We start from the raw sequence: 25674 nt of genomic DNA, 5'->3' as shown, positions 1-25674 counted from the left end.
CAAATCTATCCAGAAGAATTTCAAATGATTTATGTAGCTATTACCCTTTTAAGAAGAAAGAACCTAACTCCCCACTTCTTAAGTGTGAGCTGTGCATCATGCTTGCTTTCAAAGATTATGGGATGAAAAGTACCTTTCCAGTGGAGAAACTTAAGCTGCACACGCTTGGCCAAGTGATGCAGATAACATCCGCAGTCATGAGTCATGTTGATACCCTGTACCTTTGATATGATGTGATGAGAAGGGCACTTCCCCTCTGTGGTCTTCCTCCCAGGAACCCCTAACCCCAGTCTAATTATCAGAAAAGCATCAGTCAAACCAAACCCAGATTGAGGGACGTTCTGCAAAGTACCTGACCAGTTCTCTTCAAACCATAAGGTCATCAGAAGCAAGGAAAGTCTGAGAAACTCATGGCCGAGAGGAGCCTAAGGAGACATGATGTAACACGGTATCCTGGATGGAATCCTAGAACAAAAAAGGGCATTGGGAGGAAACTAGGGGAATCTGAATTCTGAACGATGCAGTTTAATTAATCATTTGAAGAAGTAAAGGAAAAACGGGTGGAGATGGTCTCCGAGAGGTCTCTGAGGTGGTGACATCTGAGCCTGACATGATGGGGTTGAGTCGTGCCTGGGTAGGGAAACCTGGGTAAGAGCACGCCAGGCAGAGGAAATAGCCGGGTAAAGATCCCAGGGCAGAAACATGCTTGGGCCAGTCAAAGAAGAGTGAGAAAAGCTTAGCACAGCTGGAGTGGTGCTGGTGGGGAGGGCCAGGAGGTGAGGTCAGAGGTGGACGGGTGCCAGGCCGTGCAAGGCCTTGACGCCATGGAGGCATTTGGGTTTCGTGCTGAACGTGAAGTGAAGGCAGTGCGGAGTTTTGAACAGAAGGATGACATGAGCTCATTTCCACTTAAAATCACCTGGGTCTGTGTGAGAGAACAAGCTAGGCAAGCAAGCAGAGAAGCAGTGGCCGAGAGGGGGCTCCTGTGTGAGGCCAGGGACGGCGATGGCAGAGGTCATGTCAGAACCAGGGTGCTCCCACCTTTCTGGAAACAGAAACCAGGTTTACATTTCAGTCATCTTCCCAACCCCCATTTTGTCTCCCGAAGATACGGGAAATGAACCCAAGTCTAGGTTCCAAGAACTATTTGAAGGTCTATACCTGTATGTCAAAGAACTCTTAATAAAGCACCTTACAGCGCAACAACCATCATCTCTCATGCAGGATGTTTTCCTTCATTGGTTCATACCTCTTTCTGAAAACTAAAATGTGCCCCATGCTTAAGTCGGTTGCTACTTATTGCCCCTCTTTAATTGGGAAAAATAAAACATGGTTCCTAACCTCTCTGCGCCTAGAAATTGTAAATAGAACGGGAAAACAAAAGGCTTCAGACAGATCAAAGCTTTTTCTAACCTATAAACCGTTTCAGAGTGTTTCCAGGGAATTTGGTGAATGTCTTATTAACCACATGTTTCCTTGCTGCCTCAACTCTTTGGGGAAGGAAGTGTGGTATCAATAAAGTAAAATAAATTACTATTTTTTTTAAAAACACACCTTGAAATAAACAAAATTGTAATTTGTTTTCTAGTCACCATCAGGGCCCTGGTTCTTGGTGATGCCCTATGAAAGGAAAGAGAGGTTCTGGCCTTTGTCTTATATTCCCCCAGCATGTTGCTGGTGCTCCTGTCACTGATGTTGAATATTTTTGCTTGATGTGTCAGGAACAGTTTCTGGGGCTTTGTCTTCAACCATGAGTATGTCTATAAACGAGGTCTGGGAAGCTATCTGGGCTCATCCCAGTCTCTGTGTTTGCTTGCAGAGATAGAGATGGTGATCATGGAGCGCAGCAAGCTCCCAGAGCTGGCGGCCAGCACCTCCATGCAGGAGCAGAACACCACAGATGAGGAGAAGAGCGCCGCCACGGGCTTGGAGAGTGTGCAGTGGAACAGGTGGGAGGCCCAGCCTGGCAGGTGGGGTACACTCGTGCTGATGCTAGGGAGGGCCACCCACAAGCCAGCCTGCGGGTACTGCTCAGCCTCTGGGATAAGGATCGGTGCTTTGGCTAGGGTGCCCCCTAAGGATAACTCTGGGCCTCTTCCCACCACCCAAATGGTCTCGTCTGCTTCTCAACCAAGCCACCTTGCTTCCTGCCTTTCCCTCTACTTCAGTCCTTGGCCACCAGAGATCCAGCTCTTCTCGAGAGGCACAGGGATGAAGCTGACACTCAGCACTCCAGCACAGCGGTTACCAACCTATCGGATCTCACGGACCACCAGTGGTCCGCAGACCACCGGTTGGTGACCACTGCTCCAAAAGGTTCCTTAAACCAGCGGTCACCAACCTTTTGGGCCTCATGGACCACTGGTTGGCCACTGCTGCTCTAGCACACTCACCGCTTGGAAAGAGAATGAGCAAGACATGTCTCCATTGCCTCCCTCCCTCCCCCCCATTTCCCAAGCACTGTCATTCTGGGCCCTGTTTTAAAAGGTATGGGAGGCCCCAAACCTTGTACTGGCCATTCCTGGAAGACCCTGGGAGCAGTGTTCGGGTCTCCCTGTCTCATTCGTTCTCTGCCACGCACATGGCTATCCACAGGGCCTGCCCTCATGACTCTGCCAGTATGACTTAATGCTGCTGTCCACCTTTGACTTGGTGCCTGACTTTATTTCAGTGATGGCCCGCCAAAGCTACATGCACTTAAACCTTTGAGATGTCACATTTCCTGGAACCTTGCTATAGCACCACCCCTTTTGGAATAGACTTGGCTAGAAGACTGCTCCCAGGGTGTGCAGTGAAATGTTAGGAGGGCTCCATGTCTACTGACCCCACTGCACAGACCCCTGTAATCTCCTAATCCCTCTTTGGTGTTAATAAACGCACAGCAACATGGCTCCCATGTCAGCCTACAGGGAATTCATTTCCTGAGCCCTGAGGGTGGGGTGGTTGAAATTCACACAAACCCCCACCCAGTTTATTAATCCTCCTGGAAGCGTAGAGCTGCAGCACACTGTTTTCCCTCCGTGTCTGACTTATCTCTTTTCCTGGCAGATGTTTCAGTTACCTAACAGGATTAATTTTTATCAGATGCACAAGGGAGCCATTTTTAGTTTTGGTTAAATGGAACACACTGGAGTGCAGTGTGAGCGATTGGTTGTTGTAACTTACAAAGACCTTTTTGATTTTGCTTGGCAGCAAAATATGTAACTTCTGGGTGCCTTGCCTGGGGTGCCCCCTAAGGATAACCCTGGGCCTCTTCCCATCACCCAAATGGGATGGGAATTAAGGAAATCATTCTAAACACAGAAAGAAAGGGGAAGCAACCTTTAGATGCTTGGCACAGCATTAGTTAGACTATGACTAATTGGAAAAACCACAAATGACTAGAAGTGGGGGATGCTCAAGCAAATGAAGGTACGTCTGCTTAATAGATTATTGGCTCTTGCTTTTAAGTGAATACTGTCATTATGTGTTCAGTTTCTTAGGATCCAGTAAATGGAAACAGAACGCATAATAGTATTTTACATACTATGGCAAAACTATAGCTTTGCTAAAGGAAGAAAAATATCCAGTGTTGTCTAAAAAGAAAAGGTGAACAGACCAAAATGTTATGTTTGAATGTTGGGGTTAACACTTCTTTTTCCCTCTGAATTTTAGTGAAGAAAGGGTTTTTCTTAGAGTTGATTGAGATTGTTCCTTAACATTTGGTGACTTTAACGGGCATATTCTACCACGTGGTTTACAATGGAAGCTAATCCTGGTGCCTGAGATGGGCTGTGGTCCCAGGAATTTTTGGTTTCTAACCCTGCTCTGTCCTGAGACTGAATGCCAAGGAGAGTGGCCCAGGTGGGAGTTGTCTTATCTTCTCTTTGAAAAGGTATTGAGTTGTTAGTTGTCAGAAATGCCGCCAAGGACTTCTGTCCTCCCAGTTCCCGGCACTGAGCAGGGAGGGGGGCAGTTTGTTCTTGACATGAATTGGATCTTGACATTGGTACACTTGTTTGAAAAAAACAGCATAATACAAAGTTCTTGCATATGGGCTATATCTGTATTCAGGGTTAGATATATGCCAAGAAACTAAAAGCCATTCAAAGTATTTTCTTTAAAATAAAAAAATAAATAAAAAGTCTTAAAATGTGTAAAGAAGGAAAATAAGATTTCCGGTTTGTCAGCATTCAAAGGCAGCTGTTACTAACATTGTGATTATTTCTTGCCAGTTTTTTTTCAATGCCAATTCTGTGGGAATTCTTTCCTCCTTCCTCCCAATAACTTCTACCATGCCATATTTGTAATTTTCTTCTTTTTTTCTGCCTAATCAAACCCCAGACTCTTTTTCATTTGTTGTACTCTTAGTAAACAAAATGCTAATGGCTTCATAATACTTCATTTCATAAGAGATGATACATCTTCCCAGCCCTCCCTCTGCTCCTGGGCATTTGGTTATTCACATTATTCCCAAATGAAAATACAATCCAAACTCCAAGCAGCTGGTTTATAAGAAAGCATTTTCTACTTTATCCCACTTTTAATTTGAAAGTGCTATGCTGTGGACTTAGAAAAACCCAAATGCACACATTGCAAAGCTATTCACGCATCTGAAAGGTGATGCTCAATCTGGGACCCAGGGAAACAGCCCAAACATAAACATTCCCTTTAAAGTTCTTCCTTTCATTTCTGTGTGTCCCATGTTGGTTTGAAATGTATGACAAGTACATTTTCACTACTTTCTCTTTGGCATTTTTCAGTGTATATTTATGGCATTCAGAATTCCAAAAAAAAGTAAAACAGGTTATGTGGTGTTTCTCTGTCACAATTTCACTCCCTCAGACAACCGGTGTTGACAGTAGCTGTGTGTCCTTCCAGGGATCTAGTGTGCCTTTGGTCACTCATTGAGGCGCTCTGCTCTCCTGGCTTAAGCCTGGCATCCAGAGGGGCAGCCGCAGACGGTCACGGGATCAGAGCCTCTGGCCTCAGAGCCAGAACTGCATATTCTATTTCCCTTGTGTGGAGTCTTTCCCAGCCAGGCCCTCACCTGGAAGGGCAGCATTCAGGGTGTGCGGTTTGTGATATTCGCAGCCACTCCATAGATCTTACCCACAAAGCATCAGAGGTGGGAGACCTCATCGATTCTCACCAGCCAGGGAAAGTCAGTCCAAGAAATTGCTGGGCCAGGACCTGCTGAAGTGAGATCATGGAGAAATGCCCTTGAAATATTCAAAGTAGAAATCAAACCGCAATTCCCGTGTACCAGCACTTTCTACTGTGTACCTGAACCTGTGTTAAATGCCTTTCAGTTTCATTTCAATTGAATCCTCATAATAACCTTGTATGGATTTAATCCCTCTCTTACGGGTAGGGAAATAGAGAGGTTTTAGGTAACTTACCCAGGGTGTGCAGCTAAGAAGAGGCAGAATCAGAATTTGAGGCCAGGTGGCCTGGCTCCAAGACCCACATTCTGAAATTGTTCTCTCTTGGTGTCTTGTCTGGTATGGTTAGTCTGTCCCATTGCCCTGTTTTCTTCATTATCTTGTCACTCTTTGAAGTGATAATGTGGTTTGTCTGCTCTGTCTCTGCACACTGGCATGGGAGTGCCACAGAGCAAGGACTTTGTATCACTTATCCCCAGGGTCTGGGACAGCTGGTGAACGACTGCGGAGTAATTAAGTGGTCTGTTCCTCAGTCTCCTTCCCTTCGAGATAGCAGCTACCCTGGTCTTGTGTCTTCAGTGCCTGGTCCTGGCCTGGGCACATGGTGGGCTCCTGCATGCTGGTGGCAGAACTGTAAGAGGCAAAGACTAGCAGGTGGGAGAGGAGAAGTGTTCATCTGTGCCACGAAGCTCATGAGTGTCCCTCTTCTTTTCCAGGCCCTTCTTAGACATGGTGTACCATGCCCTGGATAGCCCAGACGATGATTACCACGCGCTTTTTGTGCTCTGCCTCCTCTACGCCATGTCTCACAACAAAGGTAAGCCCACTCACTTCTCTGCCTTTCTGCCATCCCTGCCCTCTGCTGTCTGGAGGGAAGGAGGAAAGCTCCTTTTCTTGAGGAATTCATTCATGGTTTTGATGGACTCCCTCCCTCAAAACTTCTCTTCAATCTTATTAGAATTTCTCAGGTGTTTTTCTACAAACTAAAGCCACAGGAAATGGTTACTTACTCAATATGGGGGCGGGGGGGGGGGGGGGGGGGGGGATGATTCAGGTGTATCTGTCTGACCCAGGCTTTGTATTCACACCGTGGTTTTCTTTCGACCCCTTGCTTTACAATTGCCTTAGTGTCCGACCTCTTTCCTAACATCAGAACTGAAATTAGTCAAAGTGTAATCTTGGTTTTGCTATTTATAATAGCTGATGTTCTCATTCTGGGTTCTGAGCAAAAATAGATTCTAGGTGGATTGTGTGGAAGTGTAGGTTTCCTTTCTGAAGAAAGGTGTGGTTCTCCTGCTTCCCTTGTTGAGGCTGAGTGGTCAGGATCAGACTCCCGCAGAGCTGACAGATTTGATTAGGGTTCATTCATTCACTTCCTCCCTGGGAACAGCCTGGTGAGTGCCCATCTGGCTTGACAGCAAGTTCTGAAACCTCCACATCGGAACCTTTTCCAAGAAAAAAAATCAAGGATATTCCTCTGGCTCCTGCCACGACTGGGCTTGGCATAGAGGAGACCTTGCGTTAAGGGATGTTTTAGTAGGTTTTTCTTGAGCTTATTGGGAGGTAAGTGGAGGTGGGTTTTACTAAGCCTATGGCAAGAGACATTTAAAAAGCACTCAACATAACGTGCATCAGCACATATTTCACCTCCCTATAGAATTGCTCTGTTCTTTTTAATCACATGTTTGTGCCACCATTTATTCTGCCATTCCCTAATTGAATGGCACTGAAACTATTTCCAGCCTTTTCCCTCCGTAGACAGGACTGACCAATGATGCTCCTCTCCCTCCACAGTCTTATTCACTCCCATGGCTTTGCGATCTCCATTAGCTCCTGGCGTGGTGCCTGGCACACAGAAGCCCTCAGTTACTGGAGTTACTGGAGGTAAATAGACCTCCAAGAGACTGAAATCCTGCCAGTTGCATCCTGGACACTCTACCTAGGTGTTTTAGCAGCACCTTGAAACAGTCCGTCTGTCCAGTATTCATCCTCATAAATATACCCTCACCTCATCATACATTCTGGTTTAGTTGAAATTGCCAACCAAGGTTGAGACTGCCATGACCTTTTTAGCACCTTCCCTCCTTGGATCCCAGTACTTAGCCATCAAGTTTTGTCCATGCTTTCTTCAGACTGTCTGACCAGCAGAGTTTAACTCAGTGTAACTCAGAATGTGGCTCTAAGCTAGATGCTGGAAGTGAAAGCCAAAGACAAAGAGCAAGAGAGATCTGGGCACATCATTCCAGTGGCTGTTATCACAGCCTTCCCAAGGGGTCATGCGTTTTTTTATAATCCATTTTCCATGGCACTGCAAGGTAATCCTCTATAAGACTGTTGACCATGTCCTTCCCCTTGTCAGAAACCTTTAGTGCCTTCTTCTTTCCCTTAAACTTCACCCTCCTGTACCTGACATTTATAGTATCCATACTCACCTGTCATTCCATCTTGATGTGATTCCCCTGACTTCCCTTCACAGACCCCCAGCTCTGGCCTAGAAGTTAACATTTTTATGTAGTACTGTAACTCTTTCATACAGATAAACTTACTGTTGTGCTCATTGAACTCTTGAATGTTCTTTTGGTTATAAGCAACAGAAGCCATATCTCATTAATCTAACTAAAAGGGTAAGTTTATAGGAATGCTCCAGGGACAGCTCATAAGGTCCAAGAAGTTGCTGAAAAGCTGAGGGAAGGGCAGGAACTGACCTGCTCTGAGGACTTTTCTCAAGATAGATCCTGATGTGGCCCCAGCAAATCCCAGGCTGAGAGTTTGCTTCCATTCAAGCTCCAGATTCTTGGATCCAAGAGTCTGATTGTTCCAGCAAGGTAGTATCTAACTGGCTCAGTCAGATATGGCCAGGAGGCAGGCTAACAACGCAAGAGTTATTAACCCCATGAGCTAAGCCCTGTTCTGGGACTGTTCCCTGAGAAAGGAGCTCTTTGAAAGCCTGGCAGCCACCCCAGTCAGTGCCAGCATGCCTACCTGTTTCTGGCTAGTTGGCCACCTTCTTGTATTTCTTTGTGTTTTTTTCCTACCATTTTCTCTATCCCATCACCACCACCTATTAACATTTTGCCTGTCAAACATCCTCTCAGAAGTCACCTTCTCCAGGAGGTTTTTGTATGATCCCGTCAAGTGATGTGCACTCTGGGTTAGTACCAGCTAATGTGGCAGGCACATTTTTCACATTACTGGATTCAATTTGCTAAAAGTTGGCTTAGGATTTTTGCATCAATGTGCATGAGTGATATTGGTCTGTGGTCTTCTTATAATTCTCTTGTTTACTCTCAGAGATATGCTCATTTTGTGGAATAATTTGGAAGTATTCTCTCCTTCTGAATTTTCTAGAGGAGTTTTTGTAGAAGTGGTATTATTTCTTCCTTAACTGTTCAGTAGAATTCAGCAGTGAAGCCCTCTGGGCCTGGAGTTTCCTTTGAGGGAAAGTTTTTAACTACTCAGTTTCTTTAGTAGATATAGAGCTATTGAAGCTTATCTGTTTCTTCTTGGTGAGTTTCATCTACACTGTCGAGTTTGTTGACATACACTTGTTCATTGTATTTTTTTATTATCCCATTAATGTCTGTAGGATCTGTAATGATAGCCCCTTTCTGATGCATGGTATTAATAATTTAGGTCTTGCCGAAACTGGTTTGGCTCAGTGGTAGAGCGTTGGTCTGCGGACTGAAAGGTCCCAGGTTCGATTCCGGTCAAGGGCATGTACATTGGTTGCGGGCACATCCCCGGTAAGGGGTGTGCAAGAGGCAGCTGGTCGATATTTCTCTCTCATCGACGTTTCTAGCTCTCTATCACTCTCTCCTCCTCTCTGTAAAAAATCAATAAAATATATAATAATAATAAAAAATAATAATTTAGGTCTTTATTTTTTCTTTCTGGTCATTTTGACTACAGATTTATCAGTTTTATATTAATTTTATTGAATTTTTAAAATAACTTTCTTTGGGTTTTATTGATTTTTCTGTATTTTTTTCTGTTTCGTATTGCACTAATTCCTGTTCTTATATTTGTTTTTTACCTTCAGGTACTTACTTCAGATTTAATTTGCTCTTTGTTGTTTCTTAAACTTGAAGGTTAATCATTGATTTTTAAGCTAATTTATTTTATTTTACTTTTTAAATTAACATACAGTAAAATTAACTTTCTGTGTGTAGTTTTATGAATTTTAGTACATGTATAGATTTGTGTGAGCACCACTATAATAAGTGTGTGTTATAATGTCATCAACCAAAAACTCTCTCAAGTTATTCCTATTCAGTCATACCCTCCCATACCAGTCATTGATTTTTAAACTTTTCTTTCATAAAATGAGTTTAATGCTCTAAATTTCCCTTTAAGCACTGCTTTAGCTGCATGGAATAAATTTGATATATGTGATTTTATTTTTATGTGTTTTAAAATATGTTGTAATTTTCTTTTTTCCCCCTTATCTTTGCTATTATCTATGTCATTTCTAGCTATGTTTCTATTATTGATTTTTCTCCTGGTTGGCTTTGGAGTGTGTGTGTGTGTGTGTGTGTATGTGTGTGTGTATACCATGCATAAAGTTTCATGCTTGGTGCATGAAACTTTATGCATGGATAGGGGGGTGGTTCCTCAGCCCGACTTGCCCCCTCTCAAAATCTGGGAGCCCTCACGGGCAGTAGGTGACCCAGCAATCAGGGGAAAGCGACATCTCCATCACACCTCTGCTGCTGCCACTGCCAGCAGCGCAAGCCTCAGTTGGCCCTGGTTACCTGAGCCTTGGATGGTCCTAGGCGGCTGGGCAGCCGCCATCTGAGTCTTGCCTGCACCTTGGGCGTTGGCTGCCATCCGAGGCTTGCCTGCACCTCGGTCCAGCCCTAGGCAGCTAGGCAGCCAACATACGAGGCTTGCCTGTGCCTCGGGCTGGCCCTGGGCAGCTGGGGGGCTGAGGGCGTGTCTGGCCACACCATGCGTCTGCCACTCCCCTGGCTGGGCTGAAAGGACTGTGGGACTCCAGCAGGGCTGAGGGGACTGGGCGTTGCCATCTTGTGGCTATGGGTGCTGCCATCTTTGTCATGGCATGATGGTCAATTTGCATATTCCCTCTTTATTAGATAGAATATACTAATAAAAGGGTAATGTGAAAATTGGTCAGGATGCCCTCATGGTAATGATGAAACAGCAAGGTCGGCAGGGGGGTTAGTGAGGGACAACCAAACAACTGAACAACAGGCTGTGTGGGACAACCAGGCTGGCATGGAGGGCAGTTGGGAGCGACCAGGCCGGTGAGGGGGCATTTGGGGGTGACCAGGCCAGCAGGGGGGGTGGGTAGGGGAAGGGAGTTGGGGGCAATCAGGCCAGAGGGGTGTGCAGTGAGGAGCAGCCAGGCCAGTGGTGGCGGGGCAGTTGGAGTTGACCAGGCCAGCTGGGCGGGGGGGCAGGCAGAGGCAGTTAGGGGTGATCAGGCTGGGGTGGGGGGGGCAGTTAGGAGTGGTCAGGCAGGCAGGCAGATGAGCAGTTAAAAGCCAGTGGTCACAGATTGTGGGAGTGGTCCCAGATTGGAGAGGGTGCAGGTTGGGCTTAAGGGACCACCCCCCCCATGCATGAATTTTGTGTACTGGGCCTCCAGTGTGTGTGTGTGTGTGTGTGTGTGTGTGTGTGTGTGTGTGTATGTGTGTGTGTACAGTTGTAAATATTATAGTGATTACAGTGTAGGATGCTGAAGTCTTTCTCCCTTTTGATATTTTTTGGCTTTGTTCTAGGACATGGATAAGTTTCTTGGAATCAGTTTGCTCCTTTTTAAAGCTCACTTTTAAGTTTTATTGGTGTGATTCCAAAACAGCCTTTAGCTTCTGGTTCACTTGGCCCCACTCCTGAGGCAATTTCCTTCTGAGGACTCCGCTCCTCGAGGCACCAGCCTCCGTTAGGAGGTTAATCCATGGAGACTGGTGGGCACATGGACTCTTCTCAGGCCTGGGTGAGCTCCAGGGGTCGTTCACCTGCTGCATGCCAGGAGGTCTTCTTTTTTCCTTGCATGCGTGCACATAGCAGAACTTAGCTGCCGCCTCAAAAGGAACCCTCTGCAGACCTTCAGCTCCCTCTCCTCCAGTACTTTCTCCCTTCACGTCTATCAATCTTGACTCCTTCATCTCCAAACTCTGCTGTCTCATCTCAGAAAAACCAAAGGCTTTTCTTGGGCTTTCTCTCTGTGTGCTGAGGCCTGGAAAATCTTTCTGTAAAGCACTGGGCACACTGCCTTCATTTCCTCTCCCTGAAGCTCACTCTCCTATGCTGTCTGTTGTCCTGTCCAGTGTCTCATAACCATTTTTTATATATTTGCTTAGCTTTTTAGTTGCTTGAATCAGAAGAGTAAATCCAATCCATCTTTGCTGGAAGCCATGGCATTTTAAAAAACATTTTATTGAGGTATAGTTGATATACAATAAACTGCACATATTTGAGGTGCACAGTTTGATAAATTTTGGCATATGTACACACCTATGAACCATCACTACAATTTACATAGCCATCACCCCAAATGTTTCTTCCTGTCCCTTTATCACCCTTCTCTCCTCCTCTTTCACCCTCTCCTCAGGCAACACTAAACTGCATCCTATCACTGTAGATTAGTTTGCATTTTCTAGAATTTCATATAAATAAAATCATACAATATGACTTTTTTCAATCTATTGTACATAATTGTTTTGAAATTCAACCATGTTATTGTGTGTACTGCTAGTCATTTCTTCTTGTTGTTGAATACTATTCCACTGAATGAATGTACCACAATTTGTTTATCCATTCATCTGTCAGTTTGGATTGTTTCTAGTTTTTTATTATTACAAATAAAGCTGCTATGAGCATTTACATACAAGTCTTCTATGGACACGTATTTCTCTTTGTTTGGGGTAAATACATACCAAGAAATGAGATAGGTGAATTTTTATGACAGGTGTAGGTTGATTTGTTCTTAAAAAACTGTTTTCCAAAGTGGCTATAGCATTTTCCTCTTCATGTTTTCTCTTCCATTCTGGATTGTCTGGCTTCTGAAAGTAGAAAGAGATCATGTCCCTCCCAATGGCCCCTTGCAGCATCCAACTTAGCACCTGCATTCAGCCAAAGTTGGCTGATTGAATGTCTCTCAGCCATGCAGCTGCTCCCCTGGGCTGATGCCTTCCTCACAGCCTATACTCAGGACCTCATAGGGAAGGTACTATCTGGAGGGTGAAGGTGCCCGACTCCGGAGGGTCAAGGGGCACCTGGGTGACCTCATCTAGTGGGTAGCTGGCTTTCCCTATGGGCCTTCTTTCTGGAGCCCCGCCTTGGGTGGAGAGGAGAGAAGTCATGGTTTGCACACTCGCTGCAGTACTCTTTGTTCAGTGCTGTGGCCTGGAGAGACCACCCCCAAGGTCCTATCTGGGGATCCTACCTTTTTTCTTGGGGATTTCTTCTTAAAAGAGTGGGATTATGTATTTGAGGACATTTAATTTCTTCTTTTGTTTCCTACTAACACTATTCATTTATTTATTCATTTGCTCTTCTAAAAGCTAATTGTGAAGCCCTTATTAAATGCCAGGCACTGTAATTAGTATTGAGAATACAATGGTGGAACAAACAAGTAATTTTTATGGAAATGAGTGTGACTGCTTTAAGGGAGCATGGTGAGAATGGTGGGAGGGGACGGCAGCATGACGGGTGAGTGGAAACTCATCATGGCAGACAGGTGTTTAGATTGTATTCTGATGCTGGAAGCTCTGAAGGTTGTTCAAGGAAAGCATTATGTAATCTGTGTGGCTTATATGGATTTGCTTTCTCTTGAAAGTGACCATCTGTTTTCTCTGAAATCTCCTTTGGATCCAAAAGACCATGTAATCAGGTAGATCATGATGAGTTTATTCATGTAGTTATTCAGCAAATGAATGTGGGCCCCAGCTGCATGTTAGGCAATGCGCTCAGCATGGGGCTACAAATTCCAGGCCAACTGAGACCCTTGCCCAAAAAAGTGTCGGTCTGGTACAAAAGATTTGTAAGGAGACTGTGGCACAGTGGAGGCTGATGTACCTAGTAGAGGGTATGGGCCAGGCCCATGGAAGTCAGGGAACATTTCCCAAAGATACCTGGGCCAAAGGTTCAGGGGGCTGGGTTCAGAGTGGCCAGAAAGTTGAAAGGGTAACTGGCAGAGGGCAGAGCAAAAGGGGGCATAAGAGCCTGTGATGATGCATCATCAGACAGATGCAACATGCGTATGGTGGGCAGGTTTTCTGAGAGAGGGCAGCCTGGAGCCAGACTATAGGGAATGAGGTAGAGTGGGCAGCAACTGTGAACTACCCTATAGCTGGGTGTGGGGGATGTTGAAGGATGGTTCAGCCAGGAACTGATCTGATCCTCTCTGCATCCATCAGGATGAGTTTAGGGTAGTTCAGCCAGAGGAGGGCGGGATGAAGATGTGGTTAGTGTTGAGGAGGTGAAACTTAAGGCTTTCTCATTGTTTGACAGACATCTGCTGAGTACTTGCTACATGCTAGGCACTGTTGTGAGCCCTAGAACAAGTTTGATGAGTCTTTTTTTTTTTTAATATATTTTATTTCTTTTTTACAGAGAGGAAGGGAGAGAGAGATAGAGAGTTAGAAACATCGATGAGAAAGAGTCATCGATCAGCTGCCTCTTGCACGCCTCCTACGGGGATGTGCCCGCAATCCAGGTACATGCCCCTGACCGGAATCGAACCCGGGACCCTTCAGTCCGCAGGCCGATGCTCTATCCACTGAGCCAAACCGGTTTCGGCTGATGAGTCTTTTAAAAAAAAAAAAAAAAAAAAAAAAAAAAAATATATATATATATATATATATATATATATATATATATATATTTTTTTTTTTTATTATTATTAATTTTTTACAGAGAGTGATAGTTAGAAACATCGATGAGAGAGAAACATCAATCAGCTGCCTTTTGCACACCGCCTACTGGGGATGTGCCTGCAACCAAGGTACATGCCCTTGACCGGAATCAAACCTGGGACCCTTCAGTCTGCAGGCCGACGCTCTATCCACTGAGCAAAACTGGTTTCAGCATGTTTAATGAGTCTTGTTCAAATGAACAAGAAGGTAAATTGTGATTGTGTAGTAAACTGATGGTGATGATGGTGCAAGGTGGTCAGGGAAAGCTGCTATGATGAAGGAACATCTGAACTAAGGCCCAAAGAGTGAGTAAGAGTCAGCTCTGCAGAGATCTGGGGCAAGAGTGTATTAACAGCATGTGCAAAGGCCCTGAGGTGAAAAAGAGCTGGTTTGAGGATCTGAAAGCAAGCCAAAGTGAGGCTGACCAGGGGGCCAGGACAAGATTGTGAAGGGCATAGAAGGCTGTGAAAAGGAATTTAGATTTTATTCTGAGTTCAGTGGGAAACGCCTAAAGGATTTTTAATTAGAAGAGTGGCACAATGGACATTTTTGAAAGACCCCTCTGGCTGTTGGATTAATTGGATTAATTAATTAGTTGGAGGATCTACCGTCTGGTTTGTGCTCTAGTCCTGGCCTGTGGGCACAGGGTCTGCATTTGGGGAGGGGAGGTTGCAGTGTGTTATTGGTGGTGGTGGTGGTGGTGGTTAGTTGGTTGGTTTTTGGTTATGCAGCAGGCAGTTAACTGCACTTTACTTTCAACCTCTCTTTTCCAGATCCATACTCTCCAAGCAGGTCCCCTAAGTAGATTAATTGGGATCGGGGAGTGAGTTACAAGAGGGAAGGCTGGGAGGCTTGTTAGGAAGCTGTTGTAGTGGTCCAGGCACGGTCTAATGTGGATTGAATTAGCATGTTGGCTATAGAGATGGGGAAAAGTGGAAGGTTTTATGATATATTTTGGAGTTAGAGCCAAGTGAACTGATGGATTGGATGTGGGGGTTGAATGAAAAGGACACTTGAGCAACTATGTGGGGCTGTTTACTAAGATGGGAAGACAAGGAGAGGAGCAGGACCGAGGGAGGAGGAGTTCTGCTTGATTTGTAAGGAAGGCTGCCTGGCTCAGTGGTTGAGCATCAACCCATGAACCGGGATGACAGGGTTCAATTCCAGGTCAGGGCTCATGCCTGGGTCTCAGGCTAGATCCCCAGTAGCGGGCCTGGAGGAGGCATCCTATTGATGGTTCTCTCTCATCATTGATCTTTCTCCCTCTCCCTTCCTCTGTCTGAAACAAATAAAAACATTAAAAAAAATCTTTTTTAATGCAGGCTGTTAAAAAGGTAGGGGGAAAAAAAAGTCTGGCTGATGCCAAGATCCTTGACCCACTGCTACTATGTGGCTGGTGGTGCCATTTCTAGAACCAATGAGCATGGGCCATGGAGCAGTTTGGGGAGGAAGCTGGAGGGTTCAAGTTTGATAAACAGGCCCAGGAGCCTGGGGGACCCACAGGGCAAATTGCCTAGAACAGCAGCTACCACCTGGTTTGTGCTCTCGTCCTGGCCTGTGGGCACAGGGTCTGCATTTGGGGAGGGGAGGTTGCGGTTTGTCATTGGTGGTGGTGGTGGTGGTTAGTTGGTTGGTTTTTGGTTAGGCAGCAGGCAGTTAACTGCACTTTACTTTCAACCTCTCTTTTCCAGATCCATACCCTCCGAGCAGGCCCCCTAATGAAATGGTCTCTTTCTGATAGATTTTTCATCATAAGACAATTTTAACATAAAAGCAACGTTAATAAAAACCAAATGTTAGCTCAGGCCTTCCAGTAAATCATAATAGATTAGATGCTGTACCGAAATGAATATCCCACAGTGGAAAGGGTTGACCGGTTGGAGGAAGGCGCTCGTTGTGATTCAATTGGGCCACATAATGAATTCTGGTTCATATCTGTAATAGAAAATGCAGCCTGCTCTCTTTTGTCAGGTCTGCAGAGCCCTGGCCCACGGAGGGGGGGTGAGGTTTGCAGCTTTTGTATTCTTAAAGGTTCCCCCACTTCACCCTCCACCCTTCTGCTCCTACCCCTCCATTTATTATTGTTTAACCAAGAGGAATCGGGCTTGTTTTGCTTTGCCGAGAAGTTACTGGAACATAGATGAGAGGTATGGGAAAGGTTGAAAGGTAATAGGATAAAGGGAGGCTTTCGCCATGCAGAGAGCTGGCAAAACAACATTTTGGATCTCGACTGACACATAATCAGAACTGGAAGTACATTGGAAATCAGCCCAACATCTGGTTAGCTTTTGAAATAGTTGGTCTATAGTTTTCCAAAGCTGGCAGTGCTTGCGTGACTATAGCAAAGGAGACTTTGCGTGGTCAAAAGAAAAAAAAAAATATTTTGACCATTATTTTACCTAGCATTATTGTGGTTTCTTTATCCAGGTTTGATTGTTTACTTCTTTTTCTGTAACTTTGGTCTGGGTCTTTCCCACCCTTTGCTGGGGGCTACTGTTCAGGAGGAAGAATCCAGAAATCAGAACTTAGTGGGGAAAGCTTAGTACTAACACTTGAGAGTTACACCCTTCCCTTCCTTTAGGATTCTTTGAATTAGTTAGTTGGGAACCTCACCCCGCCCCCTCCCCTAACCCTAGGGCTGTTGGGTGGAAGCAATGGAAAGGAAAGTCCTATTCTGACTCATTCTGCAGAGCAGCATCTGACCCCGGCAGGAAGAACTTGCTGGTGTGTCTTCCCGGGCCATGGAAAGTGCATCTGGGTTTCTTTAGAATTAGTCTGTCACTCGGCACTTAAAGGTTGAAGCAAATAGAACGATATATTTTCCAGTGTTTATTTTAGTCAGAGGGAAATGGCTAGCAAGGAAACTCAATAAAGTTGGCAACAAAACCTGCCTTTTAGCGACTGGACACCAATGAGTGTGTGTCCTCTCATACACACATGTACCATTTCCCCTTTCATATGCAGATCATTGTCATATGTGGCATTGGCCTTATTCACAACTGTCAGCTGTCAACTTGTTTGGATCCAAAAAAATGTCTGGAGCTTTGGAATTGCTGCGCAGGCCTCGAAATCTAGTTGCTAGCTAGGTGTGGGATAATTCAGAGTAGCCAGAGGGGTTTTAGAGGCCATGGTGGAGAGAGAGACGGGGAAAGAAATGAGGTACCTGGCCCAGGAGGAGAAAGAATGGAGAAGACAGAATTTTGCCATATGATGTATGGAATGGATCCTGCTCTGTTTCCCCATGGCTGGTGATGAAATCCAACTCACATGGAATGTGTTACAATACCAGGTTTGTTTGGAGGAAAATGCTGGAAGCATGATTACCTTGAATGGCTGAGGTAATGGAGACCCTTCAAAGTCAGGCAGAGCACATTCAGATCATGTCACCTCCTCTGTCTGCCCTCCAGGGGTCCTGGCATTGAAGCCTTGCCTGTTGTCACTCTCCCCCCAACATCTGCCTCATCACTTCCTCCCAAAGCTTCATCCCCACCCTCCCTAAGCTCTACCACAGCTCTGTAGAATCCTCTTGGCCTGGCAAGTTCTGGTTGTCCATGTGCAGCTCAAGGTGAATCCAATTTGAGCAGCTCATCCCCTCAGCTGGCCCTCACAGAGCATAGGGTGCCTTCTTCTAGCTTGGTTTTTAGCTTTTGTTAGCTGGTTTTCCTTTTTTGTCCTTTTGTTCTCTTATTCTTTCTTTCCTCTTGGAATACAAATGATACAGGAGTACATTAAGCCATGCTCAAAGTAAAAATTCCCATCAGTGCATGTTAACGACAGACTGTAGTTATTGAACCATGTCTTCATACTTTTGACTGGATGCTGACAACAGCCCTGGGACGGGGTTACTGTAATTACCCCATTGCACAGGGGGGTTGGAGAGGTTAAGTAGCAAAACAAAATTCCTTCTGCAACCTGAACACAGTGCTCTCCACCTCCACCTGGCCACAGTGTGGAGTATACCCTGGGGAGACTGAACCCCAGAGTACTGTGAGGCCTTCGAGGTGATGGCTGTTGTCAGCAGAGAGGGAAGGCCCCTTGCGTGCCGCTTGCTGTGGTTGGCTCAACATGCAGGTGAGAGTCTGCACTCCCCATCTGCATCCTTTCCATCTTTGTAATCTCACCCTGGTTCTAACTGTGTAATCTCATTCTGCCTCTAACTTGCCCTGTGACCTTGGGGATGTGACATAACATCTCTTGTCTTTAATTTCCTCACTAGAGGAAGAGGTTACACTGGAACCTGGCCCTGCGAAGTTCTGGAAGGTTTTCAAGTCCCCCAGGGCCCCCTGTCCCCTTCACAGAGCTGCCAGTTGAGGAAAGTCAGAATAACCTTGGAGTGTTTCTCTTCCTGTCGAGAGAAGATTTTGCCACAGATTTTTATCGTTTTTGATAAATTCTAAGAAATTAGGGGCAATAATAGGAAAGAGACAAAATGGAGCTCACCATAGAAATTCAAGCCCTGAGCCGAGTATTCTCTCCCTGCTTTTGCCGGCCACCACCACAGTCCCGAGGGAGCCAGCAGCAGGGCTCTGTTGAAGTGGAATGATGGATGGTTCAGCCATAAAGTTGGGCGGTGCTCTGGGCAGGCCGAAGAGCCATTTTTTTCCCAGAACCACTGACTGACAATTCCCAAAAGGGCCAGAAACGAAAAGATAGAGAGATGTTAAGATGGTGTTGACATCTCTGGGGAAAAAAAAAAAAAAAAAAAAAAATGCCAAAAAGGTTTAGACATTTGTGGCACTTAATATACCAGAATGCTTCGGAGTTAGACATTTCACATCAAAATGGAATATAGAATCCACAAATTAAATTTCCATTGCAGTCAGACTTTTTGACAGAAGCCATGGTGATGGGGCGTGAGAGAGAGAACTATCCAACTCAAGCCCTCCAGCCGTCCCTCACCCATGTCATCTCCTTGGCATGACTTAGCCTCAGGTTCAGAGCTGGAAGGAACTCAATAAAACAAGATATATTGTTATGGTTTCTTACGTCAATGCTATGGGGGGAGTTATTTAGAATCCAGACAATCAGCTCTTCAATGCTATCCTCTACTATTTTGTCAATGTTCTAAATGAAGCGTCATCTGGTACTCAAGGGACTGTATTTCAAGAGTTCCCAGAAGTGCCACCTTCCCCCCTTTTGTAGGGTAACAGGAAGAGACGTGCTTCGAGCACAAACAATCTGTTCAGCTTTCCAGGCTTGGATCAGAAGAAATGTTTGTTTAGAAATGTTAGTTGGGAAGTGTGTTTTTCCAGAGCTTTCCTAGATGCAAGTGTGTTTTTCCAGCGCTTTCTTAGATGAGAGGATAAGGACTTGGAATGCCTCTCATCCCACATTTGGCCTGTTGAAGTAGCTCTAACAGGTCTTCCTGTTGCCCCAGCTTTTGGGTCTGTTTTAGGGGAAATGTCGCTCTATTCACAATGAGACTGCGTGTTCCTCCCTCCTCCACCTCTCCCATCTTGTCTTTTCAAAGCTATTAGTTTGCACTGGAGAAAACATGTGCCACTCTGGATTTCATGGTATGTGTAGCTTTCTGTCATAAGGTCTAGCCTAGTCTCTCTGCAGTACCACCCCCTGACCCAGCATGGCACCTGCTGCTACAGCCTGTGGGTGTGTTTAGTGGTGGGCTCAGCTCTTTTGAGTTCCGTGTTAAGAGCTTGAGGTGTAATTGTTGGGTATGACTGTCCTTTCCTTTCTGTCAGGTCTCTGTTTCTCTAGGTCTGTGTCCCCCACTGTGGCTTGTGTCTCATACAGGAGTGGCACCCAGACCTGGCACAAAATGGCAGCGAAGCACACTGTGTGAAAGTTACTCCATTCCATTTCCATTCCCTCTGATTTCATCCAGAAGTGTGTCCTCTCTTCCTCTCCCACCATGATATTGTTGCCAGATCCTGTCTTTCCATACCTTTTAAGCACCCGCCAAGCTCCCTGTTTAACAGACAGAGTAGGCCTTAGGCCACAAGTAGCCAGTCAGTGGTCTTTGGCTAAAATGTAAAAACATTTTATTTTTATTTTGTTGTTGTTATAGTTACGGTCAATATTGCAGCATCCTGATTTCCTATTGACATATAGTGATCGAAAATGTATGTTTTATTTTTTTTAAAGGTAAATTTGCTTTATATTATTACTAATAATAATAATATATATTATTAATTTCAGTGAGGAAGGGAGAGGGAGAGAGAGAAACAATCAATGATGAGAGAGAATCATTGATCAGCTACCACCTGCGTGCCTCACTCTGGGGATCTGGCAGCAACCTGGGCATGTGCTCTGACCAGGAATTGAATCATGAATGAACTCCTGGCTCATAGGTTGATGCTCAACCACTGAGGGACTGGGCAGAAAATGTATCCTATATAATAAAAGGGTGATATGCAAATCGACCAAACAGCAGAACAACCAGTTGCTATGATGCTCACTGACCACAAGGGGACAGATGCTCAACGCAGGAGCTGCCCATAGCCTACAGGCCCCGATCACCTCCCAGTCCCTTCCCCTGGCCTGGCAGGCTCTGATCGCCTGGCGGGTGTTAGTGGGGGCAGGCCAGCTGCCGGCAGCTAGAGAAGATGGCCCTGATCGCAGGCCAGGCCTAGGGACCAAAACCATGCATAAATTTTGTGCACCAGGCCTCTAGTGTTTTAATATTTACCTAAGTTTCATTTACAGACAATTTGAAGGTTAGTTATAGCAGTGTTTCCCAACCTTCTCTCATGATGAGAATCACCTGGTGGAGTTGTTAAAACACAGATTCCTGAATCCCAACTAAGAAGTGCTAAACTAGAATTTTTGAGAACATATAGGTAAAATTGCATACCTAACTTAGTGCTCTGTATATAAAATCTGTCTTAGAGCACTAGTTAAGTATACAATTTTACCTATATGTTCCCAAAAATTCTAGTTTAGTACTTCTTAGTTGGGATTCAGGAATCTGTGTTTTAACAACTCCACCAGGTGATTCTCATCATGAGAGAAGGTTGGGAAACACTGAGTTATAGTATGGACAGCACACAGTCGTGGCAGAAATCATGAGGATGCCCCGTGGATGGCCAAGGATGGGGAAGCCCTGCTGTAATTGCCTTTTAGTATGCAGAGGGCTTGTGATTCCACTTACTTACAGCTTGTTCCTTTCTCCATTTCAGGCATGGATCCTGAAAAACTAGAGCGAATCCAGCTCCCAGAGCCCAGTGCTGCTGAGAAGACCGTCTACAACCACCTACTGGCCGAAAGACTCATCAGGATCATGAACAGCGCTGCCCAGCCAGGTGCCTGGAGCAAGTTGGCTGTTCACAGGGGTGGCGGAGTTAGAGGGATCAGGCCTCCACACCTGATCTTAGCAGATCCAGGCAGATCTCAGCCACTCCCTCTGGCATGCACATCCGTGACCTGGGTCTCCTCTCTTCCTCTCCCACCATGATGTTGTTGCCAGATCCTGTCTTTCTGTCTCCTTTCCTACCCTTCTTTGGCCAGTTTTGCCAATGTCTGTAGCCCTCATCTGGGGGTAGCCTAAGGCTGTGTTTGAGCTTGTGAGTGAATGGGGAAAAAGATTTGGGTCAGATGCTTTTGATAATACAAGATGTGCCCAATGTCTGGCCGTGTCAGCCTAGTTCTGGATTTTAGTCAACACTGACCTGCCACAGAAGGGCTACAAATAGCAGGCAGAAGGATCTAGCACAGTGATTCTCAATTGGAGTCAACCTTGCCTCCCAAGGGACATTTGGCAGAGTCCAGAGATAGTTTTGGTTGTCACAGCTTGAGAAGGTGGTACAATTGGCATGGAGTGAGAGAGGCCAGGGGTGCTGCTAAACATACCACAATGCACAGGGCAGCCCCACACAAAGGATTGTCTGACCCACGATGCCAACAGTGTCAGGGCTGGGAAACTCTGATTGCAAGGCAGATTCTCTGCAAAGGCAGAGAGAGGCTAGCAGGTTGGAGTGAATGCATGGGAAGGGGCTCGACTGAGATGCGGCCCGAATGAGAGAACTGAGCTAAGCCGTCAGGAGCAATCCAGGGAGTAGGCCCAGTTCAGGCTCAGGGAGGGGGTTGTGATTGCAGACAAAAACTTGAAGAACACAGGGGAGTTGTTCCAACTAGTGGCAGAAGCACAGAGGAGTGCCCGGGAGGGAGTGCAGGTCTTGAAGAGCCAAGTCTATGGCCTAAACTTTAGGCCCTAAAGAATGTCAGCAGGGGATCAGTAAACTCAACAAAGTATTTATTGAACTTTCCTGCATGCCACCACTGTGTGCGTGACGGGGGCACTGGAAGTGTCCTTTGGAGCCACCGCTCATGGTCTGGAAGTCCCAGTGGTCTGGGGCTCCTTGTGAAGATGGAATCTGGAACTCAAGGTGGGTCAGGGCTAGAACAAACACTATGGGGCTCACAGGCATGTGGGTGTTTTTAAAGCCATAGAGAGAAGAGAGGCATGTGTAGGACGGAGCCCTGGGCCACTACCGATATCTGGAGGTGACAGGGTGGGCGAGCACAGGAGCCTGAACCAGGCCCCACATGGGAAGAAGTGGAGCAGGAGGGGGTGTCTTGGGTGGCAAAAAAGATGTGTGTAGCTCAGGACCACGGGGCACTCGGCAGGGTCAGTTTCTGCTGAGAAGACTGGTCAGGAAGGCAGAGTGTGACCCTGAGGATGGTGGTCAAGAGGCAGTTGGCAGGAGCTGTGTGAACAAACGTGACTTCATGGTGGAGAAAGGTAGACTGGCCTGGATGTTGGGAGAGGAACCTCCAGGGTAGGCAGGGACAGCGGGCCTCTTGAGGGCCGGGGTGTGGAACAGCCTGCATTTCTGAAGAGAAGAGGTTGGGGCAGCTGAGAGGGACAGTCTGGAAGCTGTGTTGACGACTAAGGAGCTCACTGCTCCCTGTTTCCCTCATGAGATAAGCCCAGTGGGAGGAAGTCAGCTCACTGCGGCAGGAGCTTGCAAAGGGAGACGGGTCTCGGTGGAATATCCCATTCCATTTCCCTGAAGGCAGCAGAAGGGGTGTTTCTGACCTGCCAACTGTGCGGCTCAGTGGAGGTGCAGGCAGGAGTGACACTGGGCTCCAGAAAAACTACTGAACTCTGATGAAGATGGGTGTGGGTGCCATGTGGGCAGGGCAGTGGCACAGAAGGGCTCGTTCTGGGGCAGTGGGGCTGTGGCAAGGAGAATGACTAAGCTGAGACTACCAGCTTTTTCCCACACAGCCCTGGGCTTGGATCATGCTGAGGAAGGCCTGTTTCTGCTTGCATAGAGGCTGCTCATTTTTGAGCAAACAATGCCTTCTTCTCACCTGTTTCCCATCTGACATGAGGCATCAAAGGATGGGTGGGGAGGTATGTCATGGTATATTTGCATTGATTTTTACTAGTGACGCTCCTGGTCCCTGTTAATACAAACCAAACTCATTCTGGCTGAAACAATAAAAACAAAAACAAACTGTTGGCTTATGTAATTTCAGGTTGTTGGGCACTAGCTTCAGGCACAGCTGGATCCAGGGGCTCAAGCACTCTTTTCAAGGCAGTCTTTGGCCTCTGCAGCTTCTGTGTCGGCAAGTTAACTGCCAGCAGCTTCAGCCATCCCTTTCTCTGCTGGGGCCTTAGACATGCTCTGGAGAGACACTTGGGTAATCTGGTGGAAAGAGGGGCTTGGGACTCAATTTGCAGAACACTTAACCAAAAATTGCAAACATTGGTAAGAATGGGGAAGTGGCCACTGTGGATTAAAATGCTTGTGCCACTCAGGGCCACACCACTATTCCTGTCCTCTCTGCAGCCCAAATGGTTCCAGCAAGTTGTGGAATTGAGCCTTACTAGCTCTGACTGACTCCCTTGTCAGTTCCCTACCCAATTACTACAATATGTTCCAGGATAGAGCACCCTGACCAGCCTGGGTGACGTGCCCACCCCTAAGATGTCGGAAGGGGGACCAGCTCCACTCAAATCACATGTACAATAGTGGGGCTGGTGCTTTCCAAAGGAAAGTGGGGGTGCTCATTCCTGAAGAAGGGAAAGGAGTGCTGGGCAAGCAAAGTAAGCACAGAGGCCACTTCCTAGACCTTCAGTACTAATTAATTAGTGCCTTCTTTTCCCTGTGTCCCCTCTCCCGATGAAGAGACTAAAGGGGAGTATTAGGTCTAAGCAGTTTTACTGGGAGCATTTAATTATAATTGATTGGGAAAAGGGTTGGAAAAGGTTGTCCCCGCTGGAAGTTAGGAGCCTTGAACAGTCAGCTGATCAGCTGACCTGTTAACCTCAAAGCTGGAAGGCAAGAAGCTATGATTAAGGGCATGTAGCCCAGGGTTTGCAACGCTGACCCCGGTGTGCTCTGCAGATGGGAAGATCCGGTTGACGACACTGGAGCTGAGCTGCCTACTCCTAAAGCAGCAAGTGGTGACCAGCACGGGCTGCATCATCAAGGATGTGCACCTGGCCTGTCTGGAAGTAAGGGACCTCCACACGCCCAGTGCCCGTGAGCCACTGCCACCGGGGGGAGAGGGAGGGAACCCGGGTCTGTGTGGCCCAGCAAGAAGCTGGGCCCACTGGCACCAATGCCCTGCGGCAGCCCTGTTCCCACAGAATATCCCTATAATTTAGTAGTTCTGTTATAAATCATCTCCAGGAATAGAAATTCTTTTCGTATTACAAAAGCTTTATACATAGATGAACATATACATGTATTTATAGTTTATTGTGCTAATATCTATATTGGTTGTTTTAAATAGCTTACATGGTTTTCCCTTTATTTTCCATGTTTATTTTAGAAATTTAGAAGGTACAGTTGTTAAAAGTAACTATAGTTGACATTTTGGTGTGTGTGTCTTTCTAGATACACAGATACTCAGATTTAAAAAAAATAAAAATAGAGTCATGACCTTATTTTATAACCCATTTCCCCTTAGCTGTATATTAACAGCTTTCCATGTCACAATGAATCACCTATCCTCTGCTCATTTCTATTTTGAACTCTCTCTCTTTCTCTTTCTCCTTTCTCATTAAAAACCACTTATACTAGTAGATTAAGGATATTAGCCCCATATCTGTCTTATATCCACTCAGATTTTAGAATCAGTAATTTACCCAGTTCACTTGCCTCCATGACACCTGCCTCCACATCTTCCCTCTTTTACAGGGTGCGAGAGAAGAAAGCGTTCACCTACTGCGGCACTTTTATAAGGTAAACTGGCAGCGCACTGGGCTCGGCAGGGTGGTATGTGTTGTATAAACAGGGTTGTGGAGTCTGCCTTGTACACACAAAGGTTGCATGTCTTCAGTTGTTTTGCTACCTGTGTTTCCTGAGTCAAAATGCTCAATTTCATAATCTCCAGAGCAGTGGTCTCTCAACTTTTCTGCCCAGGCGCTCTTATCACAGCTTTTGAAGACTCACCCCTAGTGTGTGACAATTTGTTTATCAACTCCGTATGAATTTGTTTATGGATGGATTCATATGTAAATTATGAATTATATCTATACATGCACACATGACTAAATTATTCATATGAATTTACATATTCATAAATTATATTTGCTTATACATATAAAATTACTTATGAATTACATATGAACTTATGAATTATATACATGTATATTATTTATATACATTTTTGCTGAGAAACTTCATACAGGCTTCCAAACATTTGTCATTAAGTTTAGTGAGATTTTGTCAAGACAA

At 45.8% G+C, this 25674-nt stretch overlaps 1 protein-coding gene across 12 annotated transcripts in view; it reads left to right on the top strand.

The window, feature by feature from the left end:
- CLEC16A (C-type lectin domain containing 16A) overlaps positions 1-25674 on the top strand; it is a 225113-nt gene that overhangs the window by 74133 nt on the left and 125306 nt on the right. For all 12 annotated transcript variants that reach the window (XM_036411080.2, XM_036411083.2, XM_036411076.2 and 9 more), the window contains 5 exons: positions 1820-1949; positions 5861-5961; positions 21160-21282; positions 24337-24446; positions 25135-25179. In XM_036411080.2, the coding sequence (XP_036266973.1) occupies positions 1820-1949; positions 5861-5961; positions 21160-21282; positions 24337-24446; positions 25135-25179 (509 nt within the window). The remainder of the gene's footprint in view (positions 1-1819; positions 1950-5860; positions 5962-21159; positions 21283-24336; positions 24447-25134; positions 25180-25674) is intronic.

The sequence above is a fragment of the Pipistrellus kuhlii genome, unplaced genomic scaffold (genome assembly GCF_014108245.1).
Source record: "Pipistrellus kuhlii isolate mPipKuh1 unplaced genomic scaffold, mPipKuh1.p scaffold_m20_p_4, whole genome shotgun sequence".
NCBI lineage: Eukaryota > Metazoa > Chordata > Mammalia > Chiroptera > Vespertilionidae > Pipistrellus > Pipistrellus kuhlii.
The sequence above is the reverse complement of the archived record's forward strand: the minus strand, read 5'-3'. Positions and strand labels throughout refer to the sequence as shown.